Below are 19,727 nucleotides of genomic sequence, written 5' to 3'. Positions count from 1 at the left end.
GTGACTTTACATGAGTTTTAGGAATTTGATTTCTTATAAAAATCCTGTTTGGCCTCTTAACACCAAAGGGTGGTACAACTCCTGCAGTGTTGCAGGATATCAGCAGAACAAATTCTAGCCTGGTTATGAGATGAGGATATTAATAAGCAGAGCGTTTTTGCTTAACAAATATGTAAATAATCCACCTGGCAAGTGCAGATCATGCTGGCTGGAGTAAATCAGCAGAGCTCTGTTAGTGTTTGTTGTGCTGATTCACAGCAGGCCAGCATACACTGAATTGGGTCAGGATGTAGCTCTCTGCAAGAGGCTGTTCATCCTTGAGGATGATTGGAGGGCCCATCAGTTGGACCCATGACCAGCCTGAAGAGACAGAAGAGTTGTTGAGGCACAACACTGGCATGCTGTCGGTGGCTTTCACCAGTAACTGAATGCTCAGTTTCAGCTGATGTAAGGGTCACCTGTTGGTTGAAATTTCGCTTTCCTTGAGACTAAAGGTTGCTAAAGCATGGGTTTCAACAATCTACCCTCTGGGTTTATTACATTAGCACATGTAATTTCCTCCAGTTCTCTAGGGCCTGACTAGTTGCAGGTGGCTGAATCAACAGCATGGCATTTGGGATAGAACCCCAGGTGATAGACCTTTGCTACAGGTGTCTTTTGTGTAAAGAAGTACCCACATACCAACTAGGCAGAAGACCTTTAGCCCTATAGATCATAATTAATCATTTCAAGAGTAAGTGGATTCAGCTTCTGGGTGCATCTTGACTTGTAGGTACAACAGCTGCTGTGACAAGACAGCTGGAACTTTGCTTCCAGTTCATTGGATATTGTTTTGTAAATACACACAGGCTCTGCTAGATGATTTGGAAACATTAATCACTCTCACTGGGCCCTAACCCCAACATTATCTAGGTTTAGGAAAGCAGAAAACTAATAATACCACACTGCAGCATTTGTCTCTGCAAAGGAAACATGGGAATGTGAAATTATTATATAGGTCTTTCAAGCTGAATACCGTAAACCCCTCACCTAATTAATCAAGCTAATTTGCGCTGTCAAATTCAACCATAACCCTGGATACATTGCAAATGTTTCAAAACTACTTGTTTTGTTTGCATGAGGTTGCAGGCTTTCAGACCAATGCTTGCCTCAGGGTGATGTTCTTTAAGTGTAACCCATGTGCCTGTAGTTGACACGTAGAGACAGTCCTGCACTATATTGATAACTACCCAAAAACGTGGTTGGTTTTGTGGAGCAACAGTAGCAGACTTAAGTGTTAAAAGTGTTAATGCCAACATACAGATCCTAGCACTACAGGAAGTTACAGTGGAGTAAGGTTGTGTTCTGGAAGGACTCGTTGAACTGAATGTGTGATGAGAAAATATGTGGATAAATATAAAGATACTTTGTGATGTTCCTACTGTGGGGCTGATTGTACTAGAACATAAATAATTTTTAGATGAAACTGGTTATTTTAATTTATCTTAACTATATTTTCTTAGAATACAATCTTTAAAATAAAAAAGCAGTTGTGCATTAATTTTTGCATAATTCAGTCAGGTTAAGGATTATTTTTGTTATGTACTGATATGTAAAACCTTAGAATTATAAGAGGGAGTACTTTTTCACATGACTGCAGTTTACACCCAAAAATCTCTAGATGTGTTCCTGCTCATTTCGTGGGAAATGTTTATCTTCACCTCAGTACCACAGCTTCTTTTTGCATAATCAGCCAATTGATTATTGACAAACCTAAAGATCTGGCCAGCTTGAACATTCACTGCATTCAAACTGTAAAGAAAACAAAGCATATTGAGTGCATGCTCTGCGGGGGAATCAAAATTGCCATCCTCCATATTCTGTGTCAGGGTCTCCTTTGCTTTGTCTCATTGCAGTAAAGTGATCCTAAAGTTCATCAATAAGACCAAACGGAGGTAAAGTATTGTATGAGCGGTGGGAAGTCTGATACACTGGATTGGTCTCAAGCCTAAAACCAAGTACAAAAGAAGACGAATCCTAATATCAATAGCAACAATAATGATACTAATAATAAAGTTTTAGAAATGGCCTTGGGAATTTTCTTAAGAGGGTCAACTGATGTGCTTTAGGCATTCTTTCGTATGAGCCATGTCTGTCAATCATAACCTTTTGTCGGGACTTGGGTAAGGACGTTTTTTTTTCTGCTACTCAACAGTCTAGTCACATACAGAAAATGGTGCAAAAAAAAAAAAAAAAACCACCATGAAGGAAATCAGGGAGTTACTGGTTGAGCACTTGCACCTCTTGTGCATTCTTGTTATTTCCTTGGTCTGCTTTTTTCTTGTTAAACTTATTTTGCCCTTTTTTCTCTATGTTACTAACATGCTTTGGAAACAAACTAACATCATTCATGGAATGTTTCATTCCACTACTAACCAGTATGGTTTTTTGCCGTTTGACAATGTACTAACAGTATTGACCATCATATATTATTTGAGTAACAATCGTTATTCTGTTCACAGTTTTTAATTTCCTTTCTCCCCCCTTTTCCACAAAGCACTCAGGCATTGGACACGCTATGGTAAACAAACTACATTGTTCGGTAGATATCATTCTAATTGTTTCTTAGTTTGGGTTTGCCGTGTGTTTCTTTCCTTTCCTTTTTTTTTTTTTTTTTTTTTTTTACTGTAGACGTCATTTACAAAAAAAAAAGGAAATTGCGGTTGGTACTCTTCTGCTTACTTTTCGAAACCTTTTTCTTGGTTCATTCATTGGTTTCTCCTCTTTATTTCACTTGTTTCCTGTCCAATTCTGTTTGATCCACCTTTTTAGGAGCATCATTTCGAGCCTTTTGCATCAAGCTGTGGTTAATAATGAGGACCCTCTCCTGTCTGGCTGGCCTGATGCTCTTTGGCTCAGCCAGTTGTATCCCCCATTCACTTTGCATGGCATGCACTTTTGACTATCTGTTGCATATGCCACACTGCCCATTTGTCGACGTGAAAGTGACGGTTGAGCTGTGTTTGTCATTTTGTCTCGGGTGTTTTTCTGATTTCTCTTTGTGGTTTTTACAGTGTCCATCGGCTTGTGCATGCATCTGACACTGTGGCAAGTGTCGAAATACTGATTCTGTATCCCAATCAGGAAAATTGGGAGATTTTTCTTTTTGTGTGCGTGAGAACAAAAAGAAAAGACAAATGCATGCATGTCTTCTTTTGTCTCTTACCCTCAGTCATTGTCCTTTAATAAAAGGTATCTGTGCTTTTCATAGCATGTGCTCCCTTTCTAACCTAGTGGCACGTTCTGGTTTCTTTTGTAGAAACGTCTGCTGGACATACTAATATGGAATAATAATAAATAATAACTAACCTAGATAACATTTTACTAACACCATTTTTGTGTCTGCTAAAATACTTTTACGTTGCAGTAGCAGCAATACTAACACTGTAGTATGGGCAGTTGACTAACTCTCTAACTAGAATAGTGTTTCTTTTAAGTCTTGCAGTTGTCCTAACTAATCAAACTGGACAAAATAATAATCAACAAAAACAAGAAAAAAGACAAGCAAACAAACAAACAAACAGACATGAAAATGGGTTTCAGAAAAAAAAAAGAAACATGTAGGGAACTCTGACCTAGATTACAAGAAAAAAGGCAATAACATTATAGTAGGCTGTCTGAGTATAGCGTGTCCTTTCCCTCTGCTTTGTTGTTTAGGTAACAATATCCGTCGACGGGATTCTGACCACCACAGGATATACGCAAGAAGACTACACCATGCTAGGCTCTGATGACTTTTTCTATGTCGGAGGGAGCCCTAGCACAGCCGACCTGCCTGGATCTCCAGTTAGCAACAACTTCATGGGCTGCCTCAGGGAGGTAAACACCACTTCTGTGTGAACTCTGAGGCTGGTGGGTGTGCAGGATATGACTGGCTTCACCTTAGGACTCCAAAACAGACCCTCCCACCCACAAGCTGGCCCTATTTCATCCTTAGCACCCTGAGTTTGTTTCTCCTCTTTTCCTCACTCTCACTGACACAAACTTTCTCTGACTCAAAATGTTTTGCCTCTTCTGCCCCCTCAGTGCACATGCGACGCTCTACACACATGCACACACAACTATGCTGGGCGCACCACACACCCACACGTATAGAGGTCTGTCTTGGAGTGGAATTTACCTCGGGCTTCACGTGGCTGTCAGCTGCACTTCAAAGCGGAGCGGTGATCCTGAGATCAGGGAGTGGAATTTTTATGAGGAGCCAGGCACCTGACACGCTTAACACCTCACTATTGTTGGAGAGTGTGCTCTATCAGATTTTATCTTAGCCCAATTGTTTAAAGAATAACATTTTTTCTTTATGCTCGGTATCTATGGAGGGCTTTCCTAAATGTAACTTAATAGTGCTTGAAAAGCGGGAGCGAAACAAGAAAATAGATAGAGAAATGTACATTAGTTATACGCTCTGGGATGCATTGAATTCAGCACATCCCTGCCTCCACAGTGCAATGGGACATTTGAATACTTAATACTGTTTCTCACTCACCCCTTTATGTCTGTATGCTTATAGTGTAATTTTACATTTTATTGTAAAACCAAATTTTCCATATTTATTCTAACCAATAAATATGGACTCTGAACCTATAGAGCTGTGAGACTTATGCAAAGTTCAGGCTAATTTATAAAATACTGAAAATGACCAGTTTATTTATCTTTTCATTTCAAACTTTTCTGTCCCTCTCTTTTTTGTAGCTCCTCTTGCTCCTTTGGTATCATTAAAGGCAGACTGCTGTCCTCAGTATCATCTAGAGATAGGTCTGAAACATCTCTCTTTAATGAGTACATACGGAGTGGAGCAGGGAATGTTCACAAGCTTATTAAAAGTGTGTTTTTAAGGGAACTTTTTTAGTTAAATACATGTCTTGCAGGTGCTGCAGATGCTACAACAACAGGGGTGGAATTGGTTCACCCCATTTATGGTCATCCACCCCACTGAATTACTCTCTGTCCTCTTGTCAAGCCTGCCCTCACTGTCCTGAGATCCATGTATTGAACTGCTCAAAAACGTTTAAATATGCTGCAGAGCTGCGATAGCGCCTACAAGAAGAGAGACTGAGGGGGTTTTCAGTATTTTATTTGCTCATGGGATCATTTAATATTCCTTATTTAGTTTTACCAGACAAATGCAAATGTCAATATCAAATAAAAAGAGATTAAGCCCGCATGATCTAAAATCCATAGTTAGTTCCATCTACTTGACTTGATTTACTTGATCTACTTGATTTTTTTGTCTGACATTTTTAGTACGTTGACAAGCTCTTTGCATCCTCTCATCCAGGCTGTTGAATTAAACAAAAAGGCCCATCTCAGGTCAGCTTCAGAGTGTGTTGTGATAGAATATGTGTTGTGGTTTAACAGCATACGCTGTGGGACCTGATTGATAACATGTCTCCAAGTGGCATGTTGCAGCATTTGTGTGCAGATTCCAGTCTGAGTCGCCACGCCTGCCTGTTAGTTCTGATGGCAAAACAAACTGTGGTGCAGTAATAGCTCAGTTGTCACAGCCCTAGTTTGATGACAAATTAGTGCAGCACTACGAGTGCAGCACCAGTTGTAGCTCAGACCAAAGCTCCTTCGATGCTGAAAGGTGCCCTTTGTCTTGACTATAAAAAATTGATTTGCGTTTATTGGCTGTATCTTTTGCACCTTTGTCTGCATGAGTCAAGTTCAATGGGCAGAGAGGCTGTAATTTATTCCTTTACTTTTTTGAGGTGATGTTTTTTTCCATTTCTTTTTCTATAATCCCTAAAACACTACATTTTGGTTTAGTGTCACGTTGGGATCACCTGGTCGTCTTAGGATCTTCATCTTAGGATGAAGATCCACGGCAGTGTGACTTTCAAGTGCGAGAATGTGGCCACTGTAGACCTGAGAGGCCTGAGTGAATATACACGTATAGTCTCTCTCTCTCTGTCTCTCTCTCACCGTATATATTTAAATATACTTTATATATATATGTGTGTGTGTGTGTGTGTGTGTGTGAAGAAAATATAGTTTCCTGGTTTGATTTTCCTCACCGCATAATAAACTAAGCCTTGGCTTATCTAACTCTGAAGCACTGCTATGAGCTCCATCCACCTGAACAGTTAGACACAGTAGATCTGACTTGGTGATAAACATAATGCTCCATGCAAATACAATCCCATCGGACATGTCCCCATTTTCAGGTGAACGCTTAGCATGACAGCAAATAAAAAAACATGGCTAGTGTTTTCCACAGCTGTAACTCATTTGATTTGACCCACTGGAAGCAACAGACATATACAATTACAACTCTTTTGTTATATAAATGTGCGTGCTGTTGCAGTAAGAGAGCTGTCTATTACTTGCTAACATTATCCTCCAATTAGCAGTATTAGAGCAGCGTGAAAGAGATCATCAGCTGTGTGCTTGACATCTAGAGGTGGCTGTTAAATAGTAGTTCCCCTTTTATCTCGCTTCCTGATAAACTTTAACATCTTTATGTTTAAAGTCTTTGTTGTCCTCTAAATCTTAGCTTTGTACGAGTATGTCAAGTGTGTCTGGTGAAAAATATAACGGCTCCATTGATGTTTTGATGCAAAAATGTTGACATTCACGGAAATGTTAATTAGTTGGAAATTGGATGAAACTAGACATAGGGATCCTAGCTGCTGCTTACAGCTGCTTAGTAGATACTCTTTCATTGTGGGGATTGGATAATGACGGGGTTAGAGCTGTCTTCATTTTTTTTTTGGACTGTCGCTAATTACAGTGGAACCCACACAGACATATTCTACACAAACTGTAGACCTTAATCAATATTTTGAGTATTCATGAGACACTTTCTTAAGTGAATTTAATACGCCTCTTCTTGCATTTTAGTGAATGAGAATAAATCAGGCGATTAAGATGAGCTTCATACACAAATGGAGTTTACTAGTTAGACAAACAACAGTAAATAAAAATGAGCAAATTAGAAAATGTACTGTTGCTGTATCATGTATGATAATGACGCTCATCCATCAGTAAATTTGCTATTTTAATGACATTTAATGGGCTGCTACTCTTTCACTTCTGTACCTTAGCTCTATATCATCTCAAAGGTCACAGTACTAATACATTTGATTTATTTAAGCCTCCTGTTTTATAGTGTCTGAGAACAGTAGCTAAAATTGACATAAATGTTTTGGGTTTTTTTGATTTACAAATTTCCAACAGTATGTACGGGATAATGGATGCTGGAGCTTGCATGAGAAAACACTGCACTAATTTCTTCTTTAGAAAGGCATATCCATCATCTGACCACTCTTATTCTAATCAAATACTCCAACAGGGACTTTAAATCAGCATTTTGCACCACACTTGCAATCAAGTCACTAGTTCACTCTTCATCTCACATGTCACACCGACTCCCGGGAGATAATGCTGGATAAAATCATTTTCTCCAAACCATTGTCACAGTTGTTTGTCATGTTCAGGTTGTCTCTTGACGGTAGAGCTAAAAGCCAAAATGCATCTCTCACCTATTTACACTTCACCCACTATTCAGTTGTTGTGAAGGCTTCAAATGGGTGCAGAGAAAGCGGGATGATGTCTGTGACATTTGGTGCCTATACGTATAGGTGCAGTGTGACAAAGATTACCAATAGCTGAGGCATGCGATCCTTGCTTATTACACCGTGTCGTGGGATGAAACATCACATGGACATCATGGTGTTTAATTATGCATATTTACATTCCCCATTATATTTATATTCTGGAAACCGATCTTTGATTTGCAGAATATGACTAAAACCTTTTTTTTATTGTGTTCCATTTCAGGTTGTATACAAAAACAATGACGTGAGACTTGAGTTGTCCAGGCTGGCCAAGCAGGGTGATCCCAAGATGAAGATCCACGGCACTGTGGCCTTCAAGTGTGAGAACGTGGCCACTCTAGATCCCATCACTTTTGAGACACCTGAGTCTTACATCATCCTCAACAAGTGGAATGCTAAAAAGACAGGCTCCATCTCCTTTGACTTCCGCACCACTGAGCCCAACGGCCTTCTCCTTTTCAGCCATGGCAAACTCAAGCAGCAACCAAAGGATTCAAAGAGTCCTCAAACTCTTAAAGTAGACTTCTTTGCTATTGAGATGCTGGATGGCCATCTGTACTTGCTGCTGGACATGGGCTCGGGAACCACAAAGACCAAGGCAGTCAACAAGAAGGTCAATGACGGCGAGTGGTACCATGTTGACTTCCAGCGAGATGGAAGATCAGGTAACGTTTATAAAATCGTTGGCAACATACAATATTTAGACGAATAGCATGCAAGAAACAATAATAAACAATAAAAGGCACCTGTTGCTGCATCTGTCGCTACTATGATAGTGCAATACATTTAAATGTAAAAAAAAAAAAATGCAACATGGCAAAAAATGAACTGATGTACTTTATATCAACAAAATATATTAGGTTGCGTGATTACTACTTGACTTCCTATCATGTAGGTGAAAAGGTTCTGTGGGCTTAACAATAGTGTTTTCACAGCAGTAGTTTACACCTTCCACATGTCCTGACTTGAAGTACTGTAGCAGTGATGCATTTCTCAGCAGTTTATTTCCTTCGTAGCGCAGACAGTGACCATCTCCGATCGAGATTTCTTAAATAATAGTGCCATAAAAACAAAATACAATACTTCAGAAGGCTCGAAATTATACAGAGACATGCCACCACACTCCTTTGTGTTTTCATACACATACAAACAAACACCCACATTACATGCAGTTCAGTAGCCCAGCAATCAAACACATAATTTTGTGTGTTGTTGTCCTCCTGGCACCAGAAATGTGCAAAAAGTATGGTGATGAAGTAATCCTCAATATGACTGACTAGTTTAGCCTTCAACATATAAAGTGCGATCAAGAAGCACTGGCCCATAAAAATCAAAAATACATACTACCTAGCTTAAATTTTCCTCTTCACTTTGTAGAAGTCCCATTACAACCATGAACTGTGGCATCATGTCACTGTGTGCCGACATACTGACATCACAGGAAGATTTCGGTATCATCAGCGCAACCTTTGTTAGCCACCTATTTACTTACTACGTTCGGTTCTTTCCACTTTCTGAAAATGAAAGTTCAAGTTGAGGGATCACTGTTTCAACACACTGGTGCCGATATAACGTGCATCAAAGACTTTCAGGTACAACAGGACAGAATGAGACTCCTGCAGAGCGATCTAAAAATAGCAGCAATGCTCAAAATACTTTGGTGGTGAATAAGAAAATTGCCTTGAAGGGGAGATCAGATTTTTATGGGCCAATTCCCAGAACCCTTTGATCACACTGTGTACGGTACAACGCAGAATTCAGAAGAAACTTTAAGAAGGAGCTCTTTAAACGATTTTACTGAAATAAAATTATTTTCATGGGGTCATGGACTTGTTTTCTAAAAAACTGAATTATTCATTATTGTACCAAAGTTGGTTCACCACTGAAACTTGAATATTTCTCCACACACTGCCTGCCCTTCCACTTGTTATAATTATTTTTACATATTTATTATAAAATCCAATTGAATAGTGATAACCCAACTTCAGATAGTGGCTACGTGTCACGATTCCAGACACATATTTGCAACAAAATAACTTTGTCCCCTCTCACAATGTGTCCTCTAAGCCCCGGGTCGCCCTGCACTGGTCCCTGTTGATTTGCTTATCTAAGCAGCAATTTGTTAGTGTGAGCTTAGAGCCAAGCCCTTGCAATGTCATGCTGCAAATTAGATATACCCCTTGACCATGTTTTCCACTCCAGCTCAAGAGGTGGAAATTAGATTAACTGTTTCATTACCCCCCTAAGCAAGTCTGGGTTGTAGTTCCAAATTGAGCTAGATGCAATGTTAAAATAGTGACAGCTTTCACACATTCAGCTCCATTAGTCATTGACAGGTTTGTAAAATTAGCTCCAATACTCTGTTTGAGGTGACACAATACAGGCATACGCTGTAATAAACATTACTGAGTGTTTTCTATTGAATTCACTGGGAGAAGAAAGCTGTGGGTACCTTCTCAGATGACATAAATCCAAAACATTTAGTTGCGGTGCGCCACACTATAAACAACATTGTCTTGCTAAATTAATTTTTTTTTCATTATGTGTGTAGTAACCTCTGATCACCCTCCCCCATGCAGTGCACACATGTACACACGAACACGGGCACACAGAACCTCGAGCTCTCTCATCGAGCTCTCCACTCACTGTTCTCTCTGTCTACCCTGCCTAAGTTTCCATGGAAACAGGAGGGGGTCTCTCCCAGGACTGAGACAGTTACTGCACAGTGCTGTGCTGAGCTGTGCACTAATGACATTTCAGAATAACTTTTCTTTCTTTTCTCAAGTCCTGCGGATCAACACTTACGTACTGGCCTGTAGAGAGGATGTACAAAGGTCTCGCCAATATGACGACTTCCCTTGTGATACGAATAACAACATGGAGAGGATGCTTTAGATACGTGCACACAGTGGCTTCAAATTGTGAAGCTTTTTTCCAATTTATTTATTTATTTCTTACATCCAGGTTTCTATGTTCTGTACAAAGCACTGCTGCCTATGGTGTGTAATGGTGTGGATACCACTCCTGAAATGTATATATTATAATCTCTATATGTATTAACAATTGTGAATCAAACATAAATGTGCACAATAAATCTTAATTAAAGCTATAATCAAATAAAACAATCGTCGTCCTCAACTACAACAGAAAGCCTGCAAGAATAAGTAGGTAGGTAGGGAGGTTGTTCCATAGATCAGGAACTGCCACCAAAGAAGCTCTGTCACCTCTATTTTTGAGCGAGTAACATCCAAGAGCGGTGAGTTTGTAGACCTCAGTGCTCTGGTAGGAGTGTAGGCCTGTAAAAGTTCCGTTAAGCATGGTGGCGCCAAACCTTTGAGCCTCTTAAAAGAAAGTAATAACATTTTAAACTGGATCCTGAAATGGACTGGAAGCCAGTGTAGGCAGGCCACTACAGGTGTGATGTGATCACACTCCTTCTTTTTATTGGCATTTAGCCACAAAGTTGCATATTTCAGAACAACTCTCTTGGTTACTGCTCTCTTCAGCCCACTCTGGGCTACTATAGAAACAGAGCAGCGCTACATGTTGGGCTCCATGGATGACACTCTTTCTTTGTAATGGGCTCATTCTGAGCCCAGAGTTGTCAGACGATTGCTCGCATAAAATGTTGCAGCATAATCTGTCACTGAGGCTGCTAGTGGTGGCCCGTGGTATTATTTTATGCAGCTCATGAGAGCACAGAGGATTCTGTACATTTCATTCATCCACAGTTCATGTCTTACTGTGATATAGCAGTATGGTTCCAGCCATTATACCAGACTGAACATTTCTAACTGTGACAAATAACCGTTGTCAACTGGTAACAACACAAAGCACAGAACATAACTGAATGACACAAAATTAACAAATGAGTGAAAAAGCCATAATAAAGCCCAGTTCTGTGAGCAGACACATTGTAAACACTAACTAGGTGTCTGATGTTTTCAGTGTACCATCAAACATATGCTTGCTCCCTAAATTAGAGTGAGGTATCAAAACCACATGAACCTATGTCCTAACCTTAAGAAAACACACAGTTTATTGTTAGAGCTAATGTAACACTGATGAAAATGATTAATTTTATTAACCCTACAATCTAGTTCTCTTAATTGAACCCTTTAAATCGTACACACGAGTCCTTCAAGGTAATTTTCAAAAACAACATAGAAGAATTCACCAGTCCCCCGAGAGCGTGACTCATCAAACATATGGTATTCTTGGCTTTTCATCTGTGTGTCAGATGTTTTATTAATACACACCACCAAGCACATCACTCATAACAAAAGTGCAACACAACAACCAGACATAATTATCCGCAGCCCAGTCCTCCGTGTGCAACGCTTCCTGCAGCTGTAACAATGGTGGATAATGATCCCTTCCCTATTTAGTTTAGGCAGCTCTTTCTACAGGAAGCAAGCCTGCAAATGGACTCTGGCTCTCAGACAGCATCTTCTAACCCTCAATGCATTAGAGACGCTAAGAGACACTCTGCTTTTAAGTGAGGGCTTCTGGGCCGCAAGTGCTGTGGGTCACTCATCAGAGACATTACACGGACATTGCTGTGTTGTAGCCACACTTCCTGCTAGGGCACACGCGGCGCTACTTCACACACAAACATGCACACGTACACCAAACAAACAGAAGCAGGCACGCACACTCTTATAGATAACATATTCCCTATCCTCACAACCCACTCACGAGCTTCTTTTTCTGCAGAGAATCCAATCACAGGGAGAGATTTGGCCGTATCGCCCTAACTGGATTGTAGTAATCCCCTGTCTGACATGTTTTGGGGATGTGTGAGTGGGGTTAGGGGACATCATGCCAAGTTGAGCCTGGCTGCTGTTGCAAAAAGTGTGAGAGAGATCTGAGCTGTCATTTGGACCCCTGCCTTCAGGTTTGATGATGGAGTACCACTTACAGGTCAGCCCACAGAGAGGGATAGAGAGAGTAATGTGGTCAGCGCTTTTAAGTTGGCTAGACTGCTGATTTTTGTCGTCATCATTCAGTCACATTTTAGCCCTCTGTATCAGTTTGATCATCTCGCTTGTAATTTCTGTACTCATTTTTCAGGACACTGTTTACCGCTGTGTTCCCACTGCTTTCTTATCTGTCATCATATACCCCCCCCCCCCCCCCATCCTCTTTCCAGGCTTCTTTATCTCCATGTTCTCATCTTGTTCTGTATCTCCTCCTCTTTAATGTTAGCATTCACAAGACACACCCCCTGATATTAAAATAATAGTGTTCAAAACATAAGTAGTCCTGCAGTGTGTATATGCCCGGCTGTTAGGGTAGTAGTCCAACATTACATAGATCCACTCTGCTTTCACATATTCTTTACAGGAGATTGAGAAGTAAATACATCACTCTCACATGATGCCCAGGAGATGTAGATATCTTTCTTCTTCTTCTTCTGCATCAATTTAGACAGATATTCTTTCTTCGTTCTTTATGACTGTAATAAGACTTAAGTGTAGATATCATGAGGTTTAAAGCATCCAATAACTCGATGATGACTTTAACAGTATCACTTTATATTTTACTTTCAAAGAGCAATTCTTTCTTGTAATTTTTAAAAATGGTCAGACTTTTTGAAACTCTTTCCAAATTTTTCATTGGACATTACCTGCTTTTTCACTCATTCTCAGTCCAGTTCAAGTACCAGCCTCTTTTCAGAGCCACTTTTACACTGACCTACGATCTTATTAAAGCGTAAACAAAGACACTAAACTCAAAGGATGGACCGGTGTTGTGTGTGCCAAATTTTAAATTGTATCTTTAGGCATTTTGTTACTGGCAGCGTCTTACAAAAATGTATCATTTGTTCCTATTTCTTTAGTGAATTTGTAGTTGAAAAATGCCAAAGATAACACAGTGTGACAGGTATAAAATAGTATTTTGGCACCAACACCAAAAAGCTATTTGCCAAAAACCTGGCATATTTTGGCATGTGCGGGGTGTCCTTAAAATAGTTGAGGAAATTGAAAAAGTGGAGGACAAAAGAGGAAAGCTTACAAAAAAACTATCTACAGCAGATAAACATTATCTGAAAGCAATGTGAAAACATAAGAAATGGGAAAAATACAGATCTGACACAGAACCTGAGAACTGCACATGGACCATCATTTGATTCATCTACTGTTCACTGGAAAAATTAGGAAAGGGTGGCTCTCAAGAAGGGAAGGGAAACAGGAAGAAAAGGCTGCCAAATTACACAAGAATTGAACTGAAAATCAGCGGCAACAGGTTTACACCAAAGTTGACACTTTTAGTTGTTGTCAGTACATATGAGATCAGGAGAGATGCCCAACAGTGAGTGTCTGCACCCATCTGTAAAAGACGGTGGAGGCTCTGTCATGGTTTGGGGCTTTTCAGTCAGTGGTGTTGGGGATCAAAATTGATTAAATGAGGAAGATAGAAAAGTACCATCAGACTTTAATCCACCGCACAGTATCTGATTGGCAACAGGATCATTTTTCAACATGATCAACGATCTTAAACACATTGCCAAAGCAGTAAAAGCATACCTGGATAGAAAAGCAAAGAATGGAACATAATGAGTCATGGATTTACCTCAAAGAAGAGCTTAGTATATCCTTTAGGAAACATGGAGATGGCAAAATATAAAGAAATGAAGGGTGGCTCAAGAATTTTGCACACTACTTCATTCACGAAAGTAATTTTGCAAATGCCTGTCACAGTGGGATCTGACAAAAAAAAAAAAAGGGTTTGCTTGTGTGGATACTTCTCTCGCCATTCACGCTGACCACACTGATGTTCATTCTTCAGCTGGGCACCTGCTCTACTCAGAGAAAAGTTTCCTCGCTAATGAGTTTGATGTAGTGAGCTCATTAGCTATAACCTGAAGGGAGCTGTTCTGGCTGCATGACGGGTGGCCTATGCCAAGTGTGTAAAGCTTGGAAGTCTCAACAGCTGTGGCTGGAGAGAGCAGGGGCAGTGGGTGGCGGCAGGAAAGTGCAGGAACAGATGCCTGGGGCCAAGACCCTGAGAAAAGAGCTGGAACATGTTAGTGGGACCCGGTTAATCATTGTGCACTAGGTCCTTAGCTGTCTCTCTCAAGCAATTTTGCAAAAAGGCTGGCTCACCTTGGCTATGAAGATCATACATGAACAAGTGTGTTATTAGCATATGGAGTGATTTTTTTTTAACATTTTTTGTTATTTGGAAAGATGCTTCTGAGAAAAAAGGCTTTGATAGAAAAAATAGAAATGCAGATATTTATTATATGTATAATTAATTGTGATATGTAGATTCATGCATGCTAATGGTAGCTGTAATGAAATGTGAAATGCCCCATTTAATATCTAATGTGTCTCTAAAAAGTGCCAGGCAGCCCTGCTGAAATTCAAGTATGGCTTAGGGCTTGTTTCCCCAACATAAACACTTTGACTAGAAAAGTAACTTAAAAGCTACACTTCTCTCCCACATAGAGTACAAGCATTACAGCTTTGCCATTTAGCCCATGGCAATCAACTATTAGTTCCTTCATATCTGCCATGGCATGCATCTGCCACTCAAAATGCAAATTTTGACTCTATGGCAATTTTATTTTTAAGCATCCATCCGGGCAGTGGCCTGTGTGGATCCTCAGTGCCACGGTATATAGATTACTGGACGAGGATGCGGGCAGTGGAGGCAGCCACCATTAATTAAAGTCCACAATGGTTCCTGCACTGAGAGTAACAGATCCATATACAAATTAATCACCCGGTCTGAGTCCCACAGTAAGGCCTTCCTTTTCCACAGCTTTACAGTCCAGTCATGTCCGCTGTTGTTTACCGTGCTCCAGATCGAGAATTAAACCTGAATGAGAGTGATAAATCATGTTGGGAAACACACATGCTCTCATTGCAGGTTTATGTGTTTGAGAGGCAAACAGAAGGAGAGACAGGGTGGCGGGGGGGTCGGAGCCTCCAGTCCGTTAATCAAGATCAAAAAGATGGTTACGATGTTTTTTTGGGAAGGGTGGCTAAAATGATAGAGGGGGCAACTATTTTTCTTTTCCTCACTAGTTTCTTTATGACCACTGCTTTATAGATAAAGGAGATTTATTATGGCAAACCCAAGGAAAATGGAGAGGATACTCTTAGGAATCCCAGATTAAACTACTAATAGACTAGCTGCCCTGTGATTAATGCGTCTTATCATCTCTCATCAGTCATTCTAAATGAAGAAAATCCTGACCCTGTCCAGATGGATAACACTAATTAGGTTAATTTCTTCATCAAAACATTTTCAAATGAGTCTTCTTTGCATCTTTGTGGTCCTGTAGGACACACAGTGCCTTTTGGAGGCTAAATGTTTACTTACCTCAAAGTAGCTGTAGCAAAACAATAACTTATTCTTCCTGTATCTTCATTTTTAGGTACCATCTCCATCAACACCCTCCGCACTGCCTACACAGCCCCTGGAGAAAGTGAGATCCTGGACTTGGATGACAACCTGTACCTCGGGGGTTTACCGGAGAATAGAAGGGGGTTGGTGTTCCCCACCGAGGTGTGGACTGCACTGCTCAACTATGGCTACGTAGGCTGCATTCGAGATTTATTTATTGACGGACAGAGTAAAGATGTCAGACGGCTGGCTGAGATCCAGAAAGCTGCCGGGGTCAAGCCCTCCTGCTCTAAAGAGCCTCCCAAACAGTGCTTGAGCAACCCCTGCCAAAACAATGGGATCTGTAGAGAAGGCTGGAATCGCTACGTGTGTGACTGTTCTGGGACTGGATACTTGGGTCGCTCCTGCGAAAGAGGTAAAACTTTGTCTCATTTTGTCTACCCAGCTGTTAGACTGCTTATAATTTCTTTCTCTTAGGCGTAATCTTTGCCAGTGTAAAATGTTGATGATGCTGCACAGCGACCTCACCATGCATTATCTTCTGAGGTAGGGATGGGATCATAAAAGTGTGAATATAATTTACATCAAAGAAAAGCGGGAAAAGATTGGTTTAATTATATCCGCCATGGATGTAGTATTCTTTGTCTTTCAAGTTCACATTGAACAGTGTCAACACACAAAAGCCTGCAGGTGGTCTTTTTGTTATCCGGGCTTATGGTTGAACATCGCCAGCTCTCTAACAGCAGGTTGGTGGTAATTTAAGGCAGGAGAGAAATTGCGGGAGGAGACCGACAGCAACAGAGAAGCAGGCAAAATGAGTCAGGATACGGAGGGTTGATGTTCGACTATGTTGAGTGGCAGGTGACTGATGCACCACCGAGACACTGCTGGTCACGTCCACCATGCACACTTGCCTGTAAATTGGCTGTCTTCTGCTAACCATTTGCCTCATCAAACCACTCGCTCATGACCAGACCTGGTGCAGAATACTTATCCTTCTGTCCTCCAGAGAAGAGAAATAGGAGAAGTGAGTGCCACACCGTGAAACCTCAGGCCTCTACGTCTGACTTACCCCTGATTCTGCAGGAATTTGTCTTTTTTATTTATAGCTGATCACTTAGAAATTAAAAGAACACTTTTTGTTCTGAACTTTCTGACTAGTGTTTCAAGTTGATAGGGTCGCAAATTATACTAAAAAACAAATAGTCACATATTTGTCTGATAAAAAGCTATAATTGCTTGAACTTAGTCCTGAGAAAATCTTCCAGAACTGCCCTTAGTACTCTAAAGCAGATTCTTTTCTTCCTGTTTTAGTATTTTGCTGTATTTCTGCAGCTAGCTGAAAGCAACGAAGTACAAGAAATTTTTTTCTGTGCTATAAAATGTATGGAGAGAATTTCAGGTGTATCTTTAAGGAATTGTGAGATTAAACATTTCTGCATGATCAGCTTTAATTTGCTGATCTTTTTGATCAATGTACTTTCCTTTTATCCACACAGTGAGACTAAGCAAATACATTTTTCCAATTTATAGTTCTTTTGTTAAGGAGAACTGCAATATTAACTTTATTAACAGCTGTAGATTTTGATTTAATTCATTAGTTATTTAAATTCAGTAAGAAATCATAGGATATTTCCATATTGGTTGAATGAATTCATAGCTATATACATATAATCATCACATATTCTAACCTGAAGCAGTAGACTATATATTGGCGTGTTAAGGGATTTATAATGCAGCAGCATGCATAGTCATGAAATCTCAATGGTGCAATAGTAGCAAATGCGTGAAAGCATTTAACATATGCATAATCAAGGCAAATGTCAAAAAAGTGCCCAAGCATGTGACACTGTTATCACAGTGTGATGCATCTTCGCCGAAACAGGAACAGGTTCTCTCATCTGAAAAAAAAGAAAAAAATCCGCTGCGATGCACCACGTCCCACACAGTTACATGTGTCAGCTCCACACGTGCTTTTGCTAGTCCTCTGTGCTGAAGTCACTTGCTTCATGAAACAGTATTACCAAAAGTAAAGGGATGTTGTATAGTTGGAACTCTGTTTAGTGTGTGTTTTAAACGGATCTATTGTGAAATGTAAAGTTATCTGAAGAGTCACACCTTGTCTTTTTTAACCATAACTTGTATGTGGACAGTGCTTATCTGTTGTTTTCTCTCTAACATCTACTTGTTAGACTTCTTAGGGCAGATGCACCAAATGTTACGGTGATGCAACGCTTCTAGAAGCAGTATAAACGTTTCTATGGTTTTTTAAGAAGTGCAGCATCGATAGAAATGACACAAAGTCTGCCAGTTTTTGTAAAAAATAAAAAGTATCAGGAGCAACATGTTTCCTCCAAGCCCCACCATTCAAAGGCTACATGGCAAAGGTTCCTGACCTGGTTCCTGTAGTTTTCTTGCTTTGGCTTTGTGATAAATGCTTCCAGTCCATAACGACTTAATTATGAACACTGTTTACACATTAACACTGACTGGAAAATGAATAAGGTATCAGAAATTAGTCAAGTAGTCATAAGAAAATTTGGAGTAGTCATTTAAAAACCTTAATTTTGAAAGAAAAGGCAACTATATGTGTTTCTTTTAGTTTTTGTCTTTTATTCTTTTAATATTGACCCAGTCTTCTAGAAATCGTCTGACTCGGGAAGGCAATTTCTGGTGTGAGTCTTGCCACTGGAGTGGGGAGGGAGTAAGTTATTATGTCCACAAACCAACCACCCCCCACCCCCTGCCTTCCCACCTACATATACACACACACAAAAAAGCATGAGTATAAATGGATGACGCTGATTTATAACTCCAACTGCACTTTAGAGATGCTAATGATACTGATGGAAATCTGGCGAATGGCACAAAAACAAAATGATACAAAAGCACATGACACTGTTGTGAAATGAGGCTTGTTTAGTCACGAACGTCTTGAAGGTATGTGGCACGTGTTGCGAATGCAGTGTTTTAGTTAGTTCTGAGGCAGGAAATTAATATTTGATTTAAAAAAGGGAGCAAAAAAAAGCAGAAATAATATGTAGTGTAAAAGAAAATAAGTCGATTTCCATATCTGATAAACGTGTCAGTGAGGCTTGTCTCCGCGCTACTTTGATTTTCCACATGTGCACGTCGGTTTTAGCTAATGAGTTGACAGGAATTAGGGCACAGTACATGAGGGAGGTGGAGTGGGCAAGGGATACAGATCGTTTCTCTTCAGGAAGATAATTACTTATTCAGAGAGCGTTCTTGGGTCCAAAGATATAATCCAACCTTACTTTGCTCTGAAAACAAAAACAAAAAGCTGAAACAGTTCCACATTGAGAGACTGCGTGTTGCAAAGATTTCCTCCACCGTGACCTTCTGTACTCTCTTTGAACACCAGAGCCGTGTTCTGGCGTCTCAGCTTCTCCGTCCAACTCTCATTTTCTGGCTGTCTCTGCACTTGTGTATGAGACAGGCATTAGCGAGAGTGTGAGTGGGAGCAGTGGTACAGAGGATGGGCTCTGGCGTACTGCCAGCTGTTTTGAATGCTCCAGATTGCCTCTGCACTGGTAGGATGAAGCAGGCACCAGCAGGCCGAGGAGCTGTCAAAAGAATTACCCCAGCTCTCACTTATCCATGCATGGTGTACCACCCGGTGGCAAAATACAGCTACTGCATATGGCAGAGGAGGAGGACGACGACAAGTGAAAGGAGCAGGAGGTGGATCTTCGGAACACAGCCACGGAGCTATTCGCCCTATTTTGAGACATTTTAATTAAGCAGACA

General features: G+C 40.4%; 1 protein-coding gene across 24 annotated transcripts in view; it reads left to right on the top strand.

Annotated features, from left to right (window-relative positions):
• LOC146505231 (neurexin-1a) overlaps positions 1-19,727 on the top strand; it is a 254,006-nt gene that overhangs the window by 85,755 nt on the left and 148,524 nt on the right. For 20 of the 24 annotated variants that reach the window (XM_085181656.1, XM_085181652.1, XM_085181653.1 and 17 more), the window contains 4 exons: positions 2,537-2,560; positions 3,697-3,858; positions 7,822-8,263; positions 15,988-16,371. In XM_085181656.1, coding sequence (XP_085037782.1) covers positions 2,537-2,560; positions 3,697-3,858; positions 7,822-8,263; positions 15,988-16,371 — 1,012 coding nt within the window. The remainder of the gene's footprint in view (positions 1-2,536; positions 2,561-3,696; positions 3,859-7,821; positions 8,264-15,987; positions 16,372-19,727) is intronic. The other 4 variants (XM_085181668.1, XM_085181667.1, XM_085181664.1 and 1 more) reach the window with 1 other exon arrangement.

This window comes from Neolamprologus multifasciatus, chromosome 13 (assembly GCF_963576455.1).
Source record: "Neolamprologus multifasciatus chromosome 13, fNeoMul1.2, whole genome shotgun sequence".
NCBI lineage: Eukaryota > Metazoa > Chordata > Actinopteri > Cichliformes > Cichlidae > Neolamprologus > Neolamprologus multifasciatus.
The sequence above is the reverse complement of the archived record's forward strand: the minus strand, read 5'-3'. Positions and strand labels throughout refer to the sequence as shown.